At 48.2% G+C, this 16,310-nt stretch overlaps 1 protein-coding gene across 4 annotated transcripts in view; it reads right to left on the reverse strand.

The window, feature by feature from the left end:
* Positions 1–16,310, reverse strand: part of ARHGAP44 (Rho GTPase activating protein 44) — a 129,725-nt gene that overhangs the window by 21,396 nt on the left and 92,019 nt on the right. For all 4 annotated transcript variants that reach the window (XM_041000413.1, XM_041000412.1, XM_041000415.1 and 1 more), the window contains exons 8-13: positions 10,625–10,693; positions 8,659–8,740; positions 8,147–8,274; positions 5,238–5,349; positions 4,768–4,849; positions 2,598–2,678 (exon numbers count right to left, since the gene is read on the reverse strand). In XM_041000413.1, coding sequence (XP_040856347.1) covers positions 2,598–2,678; positions 4,768–4,849; positions 5,238–5,349; positions 8,147–8,274; positions 8,659–8,740; positions 10,625–10,693 — 554 coding nt within the window. The remainder of the gene's footprint in view (positions 1–2,597; positions 2,679–4,767; positions 4,850–5,237; positions 5,350–8,146; positions 8,275–8,658; positions 8,741–10,624; positions 10,694–16,310) is intronic.

Raw genomic sequence — 16,310 nt, forward strand, 5'->3', positions numbered from 1 at the left:
CAGTACCCAGGGATGGGGGACGGCCACCTGATGTCATCCCAGGGTGTGCAGCATGCTCCAACAACACTGCTCAAGTGGTTTCAATAGTTCTGAGATGTTCTTAATTTTGATTTCATTGCTCCAAGGTTGAGAAAATCCTTCCAAGGTCTACTGGCTGATGCAGTCTACCTTAGATTCTCCATTTGCCTAAATATTTGCTGTCAACATTTGGTTGGGGTAGTTGTCCAATTTGTTCTGCTCTTCATCCTCTGCTCTGGCACCCACAAGCCCTCTACAGGTCCCAATGGACTGCCATATCCTCTATGAGCATTTGAGCATGCTGTCCACTGCTCCATCTTAGCCACTGAGCAGGCCCAGTTCTGACACAAGCACTCCACAATCAGACCATAGAGCCTGCCTTTTTCCCCATAGGAGGAATTCTGATTTTGGTGGTTCAACTGGGGGGATTCCCAAAGAAACCTCTGAGGTGATCCCAGACCTGACTCCCGTGTGTGCCAGCCAGTATGGGGACCAGCTCAGTCTGTCACCCACATCAGCCTACACACATACTGGTGGTTGCAGTTGCTGGGTCAGTTCTGTCCCAAGCCCCACCTCTTACGCAAACCAATGGATACTGCGGTCCTGCTCAATCCTGCTCACCACACACTTGGCCCTCACAAACACTAGCAGGAACTTCAGCCTAGTCAGAGAGACCCCCAATAACTCCCACCAGGCCTGCCTCAGCGCTGGTTATTATGCATGGTGGTATGTGCAGCAGACTGGTCCATTCAGCTCTCATACACATCAATGGGCATTGGAGCAGAGCTCAACCCAACTGACCCCACTACTCAGCCCACATTCATGCTGGCAGGAGACACTGCCTGTCTATCCAGGCCCACGCCTAGCCTTGGTTCTCATGCTCAACCAGGGGGAGTTGCAAACCATCAAAGAAGTACCCAGTTTCCCTGCCAGGCCTGCTCCCAGTCCCAGATCTTGTACTTTCAAGATGGTCCTGTAGTCTGCCTTGACAGGACTGGTCCACAGTACCAGGACTTGCCAGCTGAGGCTGCGGCAAAGCCCCAACCAGCCTGCATGCCTGGCTCTCCCCCAACCCAGTTCACATGAAGGCCAACAGGTGTTGTAACGCTGCCTGGCCTCATCTGTCCCTAGTCCCATGCTCATGCTCACCAGGAGGAGGAGTGGTCCAGCAGGGAAGTCCACTGCTCACCTACAGGGCTTACAGCCCCCTGCCCTAGCTCTCATATGTGCTGGTGGGTGCTGCTGCCCAGACCGGCATGACCCACCTCACCTTGGCATTTGCTGGTGGGTACTGAAGCCTAGCACAACCCAACCAGCCCCGAGTCCCGGCTGTAACGTGAACTGGCTGGTGCTGTGGCCCAACCTGGACTATACTGCACTCCATCTTGGTTCTCACATCTACCAGTGAGTGTTATGAACTCGCCCAGCCTGGCTTGTCCCCAGACCTAACCCACACACGTGCTGGTGGGGTTCCATTTTTTTATTTGGGATAAAATATCAGGTGATGGGTCAGTGGCATTGAGTACGTTGACACTGATACCATCAGTGCTCCATTCACCTAGAAACTATTACTAGTAGTATCAATAACAGCATCAGTGCCAATGGAGCATAACTCCCCCGCTTCCCCTCCTCTCCCGGGTCCTGGCAACCATCAACTATCATTTCTGTCTCTATGAACTTGACTACTCCAGGCATCTCACATAACTGGAGTCAGGCGCCATTTGTCCTCTCTGTGTCTGGCTTCTTTCACTCAGCATAGTGTGCCCACAGTTCATCCACACAGGAGCAAGAATCTGAATCCTACAGCCATCATCCAAGGTGCATCCACGGTACGTTTTGATTATCCACTCACAGACATTGCCGTTGCCAGTGATCAGTGCTGCTATGAAGACTAGTATTTACCCAACTCCTTGCTTCCGCTTCTTCCAAGTCTACACCCAAAAGAGGCAAATCTACATGGAAATTTTGGAGTTAATCAGGTAGATGGCATCAGGCGCACAGGATGCAAATCTGCATCCCTGAGCAGCATGGAGGAGAAGTGGCACAGGGTCAGAGGGGCACCGGCGAGGTGAGGTAATGGGGGAGCGGACAGTGCAGAGCCCCAGAAGCCCAGGGTACGAGGGAGATCTGCAGAATGGCAGGAAAAAAGAGCTCCGGTGGGACAGGACCAGTGCGAGGCAGACACAGGGAGAAGAGCTGCGTCTCACGAATTGACGGGCAGGACAATCTTTTGGCCTCAACTTCCTGTGGTCAAACTCAAGGACAACCTGTCTCTGGTCCAGTGCTGATCAGCTTCTCCCAGGAGCCCATGAGCACCTATGTTTACCATAAATCCCTGGTACCCGTAAGGTAGGTGTCAATCACTGCTCCTTGCAAATCAAGGAATTTAGGTGGCCCCTGGCAGGCAGTTGGGCAAAGCCTTGAAGTCTTGTGGCTTCTCAGAGTTTCCTATCTCTGAAGGTTGTTGGAGGTCGAGACCATGATTTTAAAACAATACCCTGGATACTTTTTAAAGCGCTGGGCATGCTGGTTGCCATGACTTTGAGCTAGGAAATCAGGGGTTAAATCAATCTACTCACCGGATGTTGTTGTGATTGACCTTGGGCAATTTTTCACAAGCATTCCACAGAGCCTGAAGCCTCTTGTCTTGCTCCTGGATACTGCAAAATTGATAGAAAAAAAAAATGAAATATTTATTTCTTTACGTTCTTCAGAAGGAAAAGCAACACAGCAGGAGAATCAGAAAGATACTCCATCTACTGGTTCACTCCCCAGATGGCTGCAAGGGCCAGGGCTGGGTCAGACTAAACCCAGAAACCAGGAATTCCATCTGGGTCTCTCAGCGGGCTACAGGGACTCAACTGTTTGGGCCATTTTCCCATCCCTTCCCATGTGCATTAACAGATGACTAGATTGGATGTGCAACAGCCAGGAATCAATCGGGCAGTGACAGGGATGCTGATGTTGCAAGTGGCATCTTTAACCCACTGCACCACAGTGCTGGCTCCATATCAGTAACTGTAATATTTGGTAAGAATCTAACCATTCTAACCAGTCAATTCTTTTTTTTTTAAAAGATTTATTTTTATTATTATTTTTTTCATTGGAAAGGCGGATATACAGAGAGGAGAGACAGAGAGGAAGATCTTCCGTCCAATGATTCACTCCCCAAGTGAGCGCAACAGGCCGATACTATGCCGATCCAAAGCCAGGAGCCTCTTCCGGGTCTCCCACGCGGGTGCAGGGTCCCAAAGCTTTGGGCCGTCCTCGACTGCTTTCCCAGGCCACAGGCAGGGAGCTGGAAGGGAAGCAGGGCTGCCGGGATTAGAACCGGCGCCCATATGGGATCCCGGGCGTGCAAGGCGAGGACCTTTAACCACTTGCGCCACCGCGCCGGGCCCTAACCAGTCAATTCTTATTAAAACTCATGGTTGTTATTTTCCCCTGTCTTCTCATCTTATCCAGTGCTATTTCAACTGTTTTCTTTGCACAGTTCCTATGCCCTAGATGAACTCAGGCCAGGGTTAGCAGGTCAGAGCAGGAGGGCAGAGGCTGGGGTCATCTGAGAAGACAGGACACTGGTCAGGTAGCCCACCTCTTCTGCTGCACACAGCAGAGGCAGCCTGCCATTCTGCTTGATGGATGTTATCTGCAGCATAGCCAGCTCCTGGACAGCGGTCCAGGGAAGGGGCGTGGCCATCACTTGCAACCTCTATCAGCTGGCAGCCTGGGTGCGGGCACAGGTCCTACCCAAGGAGAGAAGCACCCTCCACATGCCCTGTCCTGCCAGCCTCCCTCGACTCCTGGGCTTTGTTCTTGACCAAGGTTTCCACCTAGGGTGGGCTCAGCCTTGGGAGAAGTGGATGACACCCAGAGCCCTCAGGTTATGTGCCCTCATGTTATATTGGTTAACTGGTATGAACTTATACCTGATGATTACAGACAAGGGTCAAGACCCCAGAGCTTCTTCCTTGTCCTACTCTGCCCCCCGAAACAATTGCTGCCACATATTTGCCTTTTCGAACCCTTTCTAAGCCCTCTTTCATCTCCTTACAGTCAGAAGCTCCCCGAATTCTACACTTTTGAGTGAGAAATGGGTGCCAATTTTTCCTTTCATGACCAGGAGAGGATTTCAGGTGTCTCCATTAAGTTGCTTTATTTCACTCAACAAGAAATGCCAGGGCACTGCCACATTAGCATGTCTAGTTTAACTTTTTACTTTCTTCAGACTACTCCATGGTGTGGACACAGCAAGGTTTATGTAGTCATGCCCATATTCCTTGCTAAAGAACCCTTAGGAATGTCTACGCTTCTGTTCTCCCAAATAATGCCACAGTAGATAACCCAGCATGCCCCTCGTTCAGCACACGTGCAAGCATTCCTTCATGGTGGATGCTGAGAGGTGGGTAACATAATCGATACTGATGGTTTCCCATGTCCATGCATTCTACGCCCACAGATTCAACCAACTGCAGATCACTTTCTAGGTAGTCATGCCTAGGATGGTTGTGTCTGCATGAGTCATATGAACTTTTTCTTGCTATAATTCCCCTCTATTGTGTTATACATTGTGTCGGGTATAAGTCCTCCAGATTTACAAGCACACAACAGGTTGTGTGTTAGCTCTAGGCCAACTCTACCCTGTTTCGTATCAGGGACTTGAGCAGTCATGAACCGCAGTGTAGACACGGGAGGATGACAACCGTACTTTGAAATACTCTTGAACTTATAAGATGCTCCGACACTCACTTGGAAGCCTGGATCCACTCGTCATAAAGCTCAAAGGTCATAAGAGGCTCTGGTAACTCTCGGAGGTAAGATTTCAAAGCTCCTGGGAAGGAACACAGCACTGACCGTAAGACATCAGGACCTGGCAGACGAGTCCAGACAGCACACAGTACTTGTATGCATTCTACCAGGGTCAGACTCTCCCCACCAGAAGAGTGGCTTCCCATGTGAACAGACCCAGGGCTCTGGCTGGCCTATGTGGGTTGACCACAGCATTGGCCTTCCCCTTCCCACCCTTGCACCACCTCTTCTTCTCTCTGCATGCTTGGGGGACAGCTTGGTCTAAGCAAGCCTGAACCTAGGTCTATGGGTGGACATGTCCGGCAAGTGTCAGGGAGCCACTGACCCGAGCATCCCCGTTGGGGCTGTTGCCCCTGCAGCTCCCCTCTGCAGCCCTCAGGAAGTCCTCACCCGGAGCATGTGCAACTCACCTGCGATGGCATGGGGGTCTGCCGAGTACTCCTGCACGTCCACTACACAGCAGTCCAGAGCCGCTTTCAGCTTCTTCAGCTTGGAAGCAGAGGGGGCGACGCGGAAGAGGCCCTGCCCAAAGACAGAGGGCCTGTGACTCCTTGCAACCCATGGCACAGGAGCCAGTTACTAACCCAACTCCAACGTGTACTTTGTCTTTCCTGCTTTCTAAAGGTTTTCCCCTTCCAATATAAGCAATGGCTAAGGAAGAAGTGGGTTTACTATAGGGTCCCCAGATGCTAGGGGAGGGTTGGTTCACCCTACTGATTTGGCATTTGTTGGATCAATGAACCCTGGGCATTCAGACTTTTTATTCTTATACATTTCAGTGAATTTTTAAAATTTACTCCAAATGTCAAGTCGGAGACAGGGACAGATAGATTTTTCACCTGTTATTTTAATCCTCAAGTGCCTGCAATGATGGAGGCTGAAGTAGGAGCCTGGCTGGAACTCCGTATGGGTCTCCCACATGGATGCAGGTGCCCAATTACTCGGGCCATCTTCTGCAGTTTTCTCACAGCGCATTAGCAGGAAACTGATTGGAAGTGGAGCAGCTGGGACAAAAACCTACCATTTATATGGGTTGTTGACATTGTAGGAGGTGGCTTAATCCACTGTGTTGTGTGACACTGGCCCCACTGAGTTAATTCTTGAAAAAGGATTTGACTGATACCTGGTAAGATGTGGGAGTCTGGTAGTTTGCACGAAAAGGTGTATGTGTGTATGTGTGTTGTGAGAAACCACGGATACACCTTTAGAACCAATTAAAACCTATATCCTCAGGGGAAGTGCAGACATGGGGTGAGGGGAGAGGGGGTGAGGCAGCTTCCTTCCGTCCCTCTATTCTTACTTACTTGGGAGTTGCTACCAGCCAGCCCAACTGCAACAAGCATTCCACAGAGCAAAAGCAAGCCTCAAAGAGAAAACACAGAGGAAGAGAAAGGAAGGCTTGGGCAGGTCGGAGCTAGAAAGGATCCTCCAGCTGATCAGCTTTTGTTTTGGCCTCTTAGCTCCTGGACTTCTGTGTTGCAGCCCACAGACAGGGAGACCAGCTGCAAACACCCCTTGCTCATTTCATGTTTTATGGCCATGGACATGCGCACTTTCAAGTTGCTTTAAGAGGAAATGGTCCTGCAAATTTGGGGTATTGCAACGATGGTTAATGCCTTCCTCAATATGGGGTAAGTCAGATCAATGGATGCCTAAAGGGTTTCATGGAACCTGAGGGGTGTGCACTTTTTCTCTTGTCCAGGCTAAGATCACGATGTTGCAGACGACATTCTTTTCCAGGCTAGGGGCCACCTGAGTATAGCTGCTGGTAAAGGGAGCGTGGATGCAAAGTACGGAAAAAGGCCAGGGACAGGAAGAGGTTTGGCAAGAGGTGGAATGATGGGAACTGCAGAGTCAGCAGAGTCAATGGAAAAGCTGGGGAAGGTCCGAGTCCACTCTTCAAGAACAGGTGCACACCAGCCAGTATGGCAGTTATCCTAAAACCCCGTTGCTATTTTGCTCAAAAATAAGGTCATACTGTTTTTTAGTGTATGTGCTTCTGAAGGGCACACCATAAGATCATATTTTACAAACAGGGGGTCTTCCTATCTTATGGATACACATGGCAGTATTATCAGTGAAATGATGGACTGTCTGGAATCTGCTTCACTGAATTCCACTTAGAAAAGAAGGGCCAGAAGAAGGAGAAAAAGCGGAAAGAAGACAGACTACAGCCTGGGGTGAGGCTCAATGATATCTTCCCGTGCTTAAACAGAGAAGGGTGGGGCAAGAGGAGGCATGGTCGCCACCCTCCACCAAGTCTCCCTCTCAGGGACTGCAGGGACCTTCTCATTGTTAACATTGATTACCAATATGAAAATGCCTTGATACATACAATGTGATCCCCACAAGTCCACAGAACACAAAGATCACATCTAACCCCATTCCTTTGGGAAGGTCCGGGACCTGGCACAGGTGTGGTCCATGGCAAGTAGTCAACACATATCCCTTTCCAGCCCAGAGGCTGTCCATCTGAACCAGTGCTGACTCAAGGACGGACGGCCTATTTACGATGTGTCAGGCTACCGGCCAGACTTTCCCCAGCAAGGTCCTGAGACAGCACCCTCTTCCTCTCTCCTGCAGCTCACTGCGTCAAATTCTGCTCAGTCATTGATGCATAGCATACCGAAATAAACACGCTGACTGAGCAGATTAAAGGAAGATGGAGTGAAGATGCTAAAATACCCTCTGGGAGGAGGACGTGATTCCCACAGTCACAGAATAACAACTGCTACCCATTTGTCCCAGGGCCTTTCATACACGCAGCTCTGAATATGTGCCTCTTGTATTGCTATTAGGTCTATTTCAGGCTCTCTGTGAGAGGTGTTATCAAGATGACGTAGAACTCCATTTTGAAAATTAGGGAACTTACTGAGCGAGAGAATCAGAGCAGCAGTAGCAGGAGGACAGAAGGAAGAGAATAATGGAAGGAGGGGAAGGAGGAATAGAATGAGCAAGAGACTCAGGAGGAGCAGCAGCAGGTGGAGGTGGACGATTAGGAGGAAGAAAAGGAATGGAAGGGGGAGGGGAGCACAAGTGGTAGGGCAGCCACAGGAGCAGCATACGAATCCTACGACCATGTCAGATGTGCAGAAAGCTAACCATGCTTATAATCATCAACATGGCCAGATGACACTGCTCTCCCATAGTCGTCCACTCTCCCTGTAAAAGTGGAAGCTCAAGGACACAAAAGCACTTGCAGGAAAGGGCTGTGCCAAAGGCTACAGTAGCCCACGTGTGGCTTCCCAGGGCCAGGGAACGGGGATGACACCAGGGAGACGGGCTCTGTGGGGACCAGCTGGGCTGAGCTCACACCCACCTCTTCTTGCATCCCACACTCGAGCAGCATGGTGACGCAAGCCTCGATGGGGAAGGCGATTTCCCGGCCGCTGATGGTCAGGTGCTCCTCCAAGGGCTTCCCGAAGGATGGCTTTTCCACCCAGGCCTCTGGGGAGGGGGAGGAGACAGCAGTGAGAAAGGGCTGGTCAGGAATGGGAACAGCTCACCCAGGCTAGAATCTACCCTTCCTCCTGTCCTCGGATCCTCCTGAGGCCTCCAGGGAGACGCAAGTCCAGGCGAGCCGCCACTCTTGTGATCTGTGGAGAGCCCACCAGCCATGTGTAGGGTCCCCATGCAGGGATGGTGTGTGTGAGCAAGAGTGGCTGCACCAGACCCTGATCAAGACACCTGTCTGTGAAGTTTCGGCAGCTCACGGAACCCTGGCTATGTGGGGCAGAGCCTCAAAGTGCACAAACTCCAAGGAGCCACTGTGCCCCAGGGAAGGCAGGTCGGCTGCCAGCCCTCTCCACTCTGGGGAAAGTCTGCACTTACCCTGTTGTGCTTTTATCTGGGGCAATACAGCCTGCAAGAGCGTCAGGGACTTCCTGTGGTATTCAGCTTGCACTTCGATGAGCTGAGGAAATGCAATGACAAGCATTAGCCTTCACAGAAGAGCAGCAATGTATCAATGCAGCAATGCAGACAGTGTCCTGCATGTGGGAGCTTACAGTCATGGGGACAAAGAGGGGGGAGGAGGGTTTGGAATTCCAAGCTCCCTCCTCCAATTGGCCTAACGTCATAAGGATGCTTCCTCTTTAGCCTCCATAGCGGTGCAATGGGAATGCGGAATGGAGGCAGGGGACGGGAGTGTGGTTTCCTGAAGACTAAGAGAGTGCTCCCTGGAGCAAGAGCCTGGCTTGGCAAGCTTTGCCTCTACCACCACCCACCCATCCTTCTGGCATTCCGAGCTCAAAGTAAAAGGCAATAAAGAAGGTGCAATCATAGGAGCCACACAATGGAATTGAGCGATTCACCTGCCTGCACGAGACGGATGCCTCGGCCTCTGCCAAGCTCCCTAAACACAAAACTGATCAGAATCTACAGCTCAGTGCACACTCTACTTCCCATCCTTTACAGGTGGAACTGCTATGGCCACAGTGAAGGGTGGTAAGAACAGATGAAACTCAACAGACAACAGTAGGCACTCCATGTAGTTTCTACATCTCTTTCTGGCACCACTCCCCCAACGTGGACATGTACAAGGGGAGTGGAGAGAGAAAGAGTGGAAATGGGTCGGCAGGATGGACACTTCTAGCCCCAAGTAAAACTACAGTCTTTTTCAAGCAAGAAATTGGAATATTCAAATACACAAAAGCCACTCAGCAAGTCCATGGGAGTTTGGCATAGGGACACTTTCATTAGTTTCAGAAACAGATTACAAACAAAACTAACCAAACACATGTGGATGAATACCCTTGTTTCAAAATGCACACTCTAAGTCGGGAGCCACAGGAGTCAGTTCTCTTCTAGACCTGAAGGGTCTCCTGTACCCCACTACCAAACATACTAGGAAAGCTGCAACTGGTCTACCGCTGTATCCTCAGACTCAATGAGACAGTGAAGACTGGGCAACCTCCATCTTTCCCGCTTTGTAACTTACTGGTTTGCCCACACTCTAACCAAAAAGAATGTACAGGTTGTAAACTTTTAGTTTCAACTTAAAAAACAGGTGAGTGTAAGGATTTTTTGAAAAAATTGTATTTGTTCTTTTCTTCTGCCAACTTTTGTTTGTTGTTCTTTGCTTTTACTTCCTTTACCTTTATCTCCATGCTAATCATCTGGACCAGATTACTGAAGTTTAGTAAGACTTGGATCTTGGGTCTCCTGGTTTCTCTATTTGCTCTATTTTCCACAGATATAAGGCAGGAAATCAGGCCCCACCAACCACTGCTCACCTACCTGTCACTGTCTTTGACCAAGAAAAAAAAAATCAAGATGAAACATACATGATGAGGTTGGGGTAGACACCATCTTGTTTTTCTCTTTAAGTCTCCTGCTATCCTAAACCATGGCTTCTCACCATCCCCCCTCGTGATTCTTGGGGGCCAGACAATGCTTGGGGTAAGGAGCTGTCCCATGTACTGTAGGATGGGAATTAGCATTCCTGTGCTGTACGTATTAGATGCCAACAGAATTTGCTCCCTGGTGGTGACTATCAAAGCCAGCTCCATGGGTTGCCATGCATGGGTCCCCTGCAAAGAGGGGCTCAGCCTGAGCTCCTGGCAGGGAACCACAGCCCAGTTAGCAGAGCTCAATCCTTAAGGACGGATGGGGGTTTCTCCTTAGGTTTTGCATGAAATTCACACAAAAAATCAGAGATGGCAGGACGCAGTTACAGGTCACAGCCAGAGTGAAACTATCCCATCGCTCAACCACTGGTCCCCAAGTCCTTGCCTCGATTCCTTTCCTGTCGGCCCGCATGACTCTTAGGAAAGGCTTTACCGCTCTGCATCCTTACCGTTTGAAAGTAGTTTGCATAGTCAATTTCTTTGGCCACAAAACTGTACATGTCAGCAGAGAGCTGGTCCTGTGTGAGAGAAGACACAACCAAGGTGGAACATGACACAGAGAGGCTAGCATAGGAGAATAGACATCATGGAAGAAGAGCCACAAAAGGCTGCTTCATCTCATTTTTTCTGACTCTTGACATGTTGCAAACTTCCCCCCTCCACCCCACCCCAGGCACCTCCATCTTTTCCATTCATGGCTCTAGACAGTAAGTTGACAAAGAACATCTAATGCCAGGGATTCTACCAGGGAGGGCATGCTTAGTGTCACAGACAAAGCCCTTGCCCATCCCGCACACACACATCTGTGTGGGTTGTACCACCATCTTGAAGCAAGCCCCGACTGGTGCTGCTACCTCTACTATGCCTTTCCTTTCCATTGATTATATTCTCCAGCCCTGGCCTTCATTGTCAACACTCAGACTCATTACAAACACGAGCGGAAGAGATGGAAACTCTTACTGGAAGGAAGCTCATAGGACAGGAGTGTACCCAGAGAAATCTGTGGATGCTGAACCTGGAAAAACTCTGGATTCATCCAATATCATACCTGGACCTCACAGCCTTTATAAACCCTACACCATTCAGTTTCCATGGGGTCAAAAGTGGCTATGACCCAACACTGCATTGGAATCTGGAATGTTCTGTCCCCTCTAGGTGGCAGTTGGCAGTTCCGTGGAGACATCTATAGCATGGGATGCACAGTGTCACTAACTGTATTTCTGAGCATGTCCCTGCTTTGTACTTGTTTGCACAAGTCACAGGCTCTCTAAGGTTCTTCCCTGTTGGGTGGGCCTGGGCTGGCTGTCCTGCATAGAGATATTCTGTTCAGGATGAGAAGGACGTACATGACAAACAGCACAGGAAAGTCCCTGCAGATGCTGGATGAAGGAGCGTGAGCCAGTACATGCTTCAGGAAGAACCTGTCCAGGCAACATCAACCCCATCTCCCTAGCTTCTCCAGGTGCCAAAGAAGTCAAGTTTCAGTGAGAACACTGGGACACGCAGCAGCCATCTGCTTCCTTTCCAGCACCCATGACAGGAAAGCAATTGCTGGGGACATTATCTGAGAGTCCTCTGGGCACAAGACAACAGAACTGAAGGAGGAAGTCTGTTCACTGCAGAGCTCAGCACACAGATTCAACAATGCTATGGCTCAATCAGCTGTGGCAGAGAATGAAGACTGAGGAAAAGCAAATGGATCACTGAGAATAGTCTGCCGGGCACAGTGTCTCCAAGAACACCAGCCTCACTCTCACAAGTTAGTACTTGGGAGTAGCAGGCCACTAGAGTTCAGGGACAGTATCTGTTGACCAAGTCTCCCAGACACTTAGCACAGTAGGAGCTTATGCAAGACTTGCTGAATGAACAATAAGAACACCTGAGGCTCAGAGATGCTGAATTTCCCGAAGGGTAAAATGGGTTCAAGACCACACTTCACCACCACATCCTCTCTCCAGCGGATGCTTTCAGATCAGAGGAAGTCGGAGAGAGTGGTCTGGTCTGGATTCAACCACCATACTGGTAGCAGCTCTGTTCTGGAGACAGCCATCACCAGCCTGGCAGTTGGGAGGGATGAGGTACAAACTGGGTGGGTTGGAGGATGGAACAAAGAGGAGAGGAACGGTGAGACTCTGAAGGTGCAGGGGCTACAGCCAACACACCTGCTGCGTCCCATCACCTGAGCCATCCCTACAGAAGAGCTCGGAAGAGTCTGCACTTGTCCGCAGGAAGACAAACGAATGCCTCAAGACTTCTGATGGAATCATTGTTAAGAGTTAAATATGAGAAAGATGATGATTTGGGACATTCCTGCTTTTAATATAAACTGGCAAATACCCCATCTGAAATACTAACCTGTAAGTATGTAATTTTCTGCAACAACTTTTTTTTTCATTGTTAAATCATTATTAAATCTGAGGGGGTTGCGAAAGTTCATGGGGAAAAAAATGGAAAAAATATGATTTTTCTGTGTACTTTTTGAAGTTCTATCACACACAAAGGGGATTTAAAGAATAAACTCATAATTTCAGTCGTATAAATCTTTTGCCTCTTACTAAAAAAAAAACCTCATAATTTATATTTTGCTGATCAAGAGGCTAATTTACTTCAACATTTATCACCAGTTTGCCAACTCCATTTTATTGCCCATTTTCGATTCTTTGTCAACAATGAATACCCATTTTCCTAACGAGTCCTCTCCATATAAGATTTGGAAGAACTCGTTAGCTTGATGAGACTATTGACTTCATCAAATACTGTGAATATTCTCCCCAATTAGCTATTTAATTTTGGCAATCTTATTAATTCTTTGAGGAGCAGTAAAGGATTACTGTGCTTTTTTCCAATAGATTTTCAAACAGCAGCATCCACTAAATTTTTCTTTCATGGTTTCCACCTTTAGTAACAATGCTTAGAGCTCTCAATCAACAATATAAATGTCCACGCATATAAAAGTGCTTTTAAAAACTCAAGGAAAACTTAATTAAGAGTTGAGTTTATTTTGGTGCAAAACTTTCAAAATGTATGCACGTTTCATCAAAGATATTTTCTGTGAACTTTTTCAAGACTCATCACATACGTGATACACATATTTCAAACCTTCTTGTACCAAAAGAAACTTCTCATTTAATCGCATTAAAAAAAAACCCTCATATATTTAGTAAAGAATATATGCAGAGGACACTTGGTACCACAACAGAGGATGGAGGACAGAACAAATCATTCAACTACCCCAGACATGTGCTGGCAGTGAAAATCTGGGCAAACAGAGACTCTAAAGTGAACTATGACAGCCCACTGGATTCTGGAGAGATTTCATCTTGCTTGGAATGGTGAGACTAGCAGCATTTCAGAACTGTTGAACTATCAAAACCACTTGAGCAGTGCCCTCGGAGCATGCCTCACATCGGCGACCTGGGATGGGTGGGAGGCTGAATGGGGCTTCTCCCTTTATCTTCCCCCTTTTCCCAGATACAAGAAAAAAAATAGTAATGTGGAAACAATGGTCTTCCCACTGCCCCCCCCCCAAAAAAAAAAACAAGAATATAAGACTTCTAGGGCTGGTGCTATGAGATAGCACAGATTGTGAGCAAAGCAATCCAGGGTACACTTCTGCCTTGGAGTTGCCACCTTTCCCTGAATTCAGGCTTGGTTTTCCAAACTGCAATGATGATGCAATTGGAAGAAAGTGAAGTGGGAGTGACAAACTAGAAAGAAAGAGAGCATACAAGAGAGACAGCGAAAGAGAGAGAGAGAGAAAGAGAGACAGACAGAATGCAGGGAAGGTGTTTGGACTAGTGGTTAAGCTGCTGACTGCAATGCCCACATCCTTTTTAGAGTGCCTAAGATTTGATGCCCAAATCCAGCTTCCTGCTGGTACAGACCCTAAAAGACAGCAGTGATGATTCCAAGTGCTTGGATTTCTCCTATGTATGTGAGAGACCTAGACTGAATTCCAGGTTCTCAGCTTCAGCTGGAACTGCCCAGCTCCCTGCCACAAATTTGGGGACATAGGGAGAGAACCAATGGACAGGAGTGTACTCCATATATCTATTCATTAGAGAGACAGAGATAAGACAAAGCTAAGTGGGAAATGCACAAATATGTGGGGAGTAAGAAAGGATAAGAAGTGAAGTGATGGGACATGGAGAGACCACAGCAAATGGGATGAAGGGGGGAAGACAGCACTGCCTTCCAGTGGAAAGCTCTAGACCACAGCCAGTGTCCCTCATGAAACACATCTGCCGCTACCGATGTCACACGGATCCATGTCCTCATCGCCATCTTCTCCACATTTACCTCCTGATTCTGTCTCCTCTTACTGGAAAATTGTCAACGCTTAACGCTCCTTGGATAGACCGTGGGTTCAGGGGTTCTGGGGCCTCGGGGTGAAGAGCGGAAGCAAGCACCAGCTGCGAGGACAGGGGCTTGACTCCTTCAAGACCAGAAGGAAAGGCAGAGATTGGGTGGGCTTCGCAAGCAACAAGGCAGCACCTGCCCGTCTGCCTGAGTCTCAATAGGTTCCTTCTTCTGCGACTACCTTACCTGAGTTTCCTGATGATCAGAGGGAGTTCTGGTTGGCCCTCTGTGCACCATTCATGCACCTGCATGGACTCAACCATTCATGCACCTGCAGCCTGATAAGCATCAACCTGCTTGGCTGACTTGCCCTACGGCACAGGGGCCTAAAGACTTGACTGATGAGAAGGTATCAAACCAGTCAACTCAAGGATATCCTGAGAGGAGTTGGGGCAGGAGAAGACCAAGGAAGATGTCGAAAATACTTGACAATTAACAAAGCAGAAATAAGCAAAGTCAGAAGAGAAGTTAAACCAAACCTACACTGGGGTGCTCACAAAGACGCACACCTGGGGCTCCAGTCACTGGGCTGCTGACTACTTGCAAGTCCACACAAGATGGAAGGCACAGACTACCCAAGAGCATTGGGCAAAAGAATGGAGGGATGGCACAAACTAGCCAACAGCACTGGGCAGAAGAACGGAAGGTTCTCTGAGTTGAGACTGCACTTGCTACGAAGTCATTATCACAGAAGCTGTAGTCCCAAGAACAGAACTTCCCCACAAATGCAGAAACATGTGAATGTAAGACTCAGCATCTCACTTCAAGAGGGTAGCTCATTTGATTATTCACCTGAGTTAAGCCTCTGTCCCTCACGCCACGTTCAAAAACACGCTTCAAGTATATTAACATGCACAGGAGTGTGTGACACACATTCTAAATGTTCAAATGAAATGAGAGTGAAAATTCCAGCTTTTGGATGGAAGACCCCTAAGGGGCTCCCCAGGAACTTTTCCCATCCAAAGGAAATACAGGCATACATTACATATTTCCTTATCATACAAATACCAACATGTCATACGTATTTCCGTTGTATGACGAGGAAATACAGGCATAAACAGGAGGCTAAAAACGCACCTGCAGCACATCAGACAGAAACAAGCACAGGATCCCTAATACACAGGTGTTACATAAACAAGACATTCGGTCCAACTGCCAATACCCAAAGGCAGTTCACCAAACCAGGAAGGTCAACACGAAGACCAACAAAATGCATGACCACAAGGAATCCAGTCTGCAGTGTTCGCTGAACCAAGCGGATTGATTAAAAACCAATGCACGAGTTACTAGGAAAATGCTACAGATGGGTGTAGGCTTGTATGATGAAGTGGCCGTTCCACAACTGGCTCCAATGTTTACTTCTCCATCTTTACAACTCTCAGGACTACTCAGCCTGTAACAGGGTATGCTGTCCTAACACACTGTTAATAAAAGACGGGAACTGATCATCTCATTTGGAACCACAGGGGTCGCCGAGCAAGAACAAGGATATTGGTGTTTTCCTTGATGCAGTGTTGCCATTTTTTTCACTGGTTACGATGAGCATGTATTACTTTTGTAATCTCTGAAGAGGAACTGAATATGATTTTTTTGGGGGGCACATAGCAAATGTATGAGGCTACCAAAGAATATATAAACCTACTGAACTTTATTTAAATAGTTACATTCAATATTCTCGCTTTAACATCACCTTCTCTGGTCTACTGGAAAAGGCATTTTTTAAAAAAGGATTCTTTTTCTTGTTTGTTTGCAAAAGGATTCTTAACCGAAGAACAC

The sequence above is a fragment of the Ochotona curzoniae genome, unplaced genomic scaffold (assembly GCF_017591425.1).
Source record: "Ochotona curzoniae isolate NIBS_2020 unplaced genomic scaffold, NIBS_Ocur_1.0 scaffold_2453, whole genome shotgun sequence".
NCBI lineage: Eukaryota > Metazoa > Chordata > Mammalia > Lagomorpha > Ochotonidae > Ochotona > Ochotona curzoniae.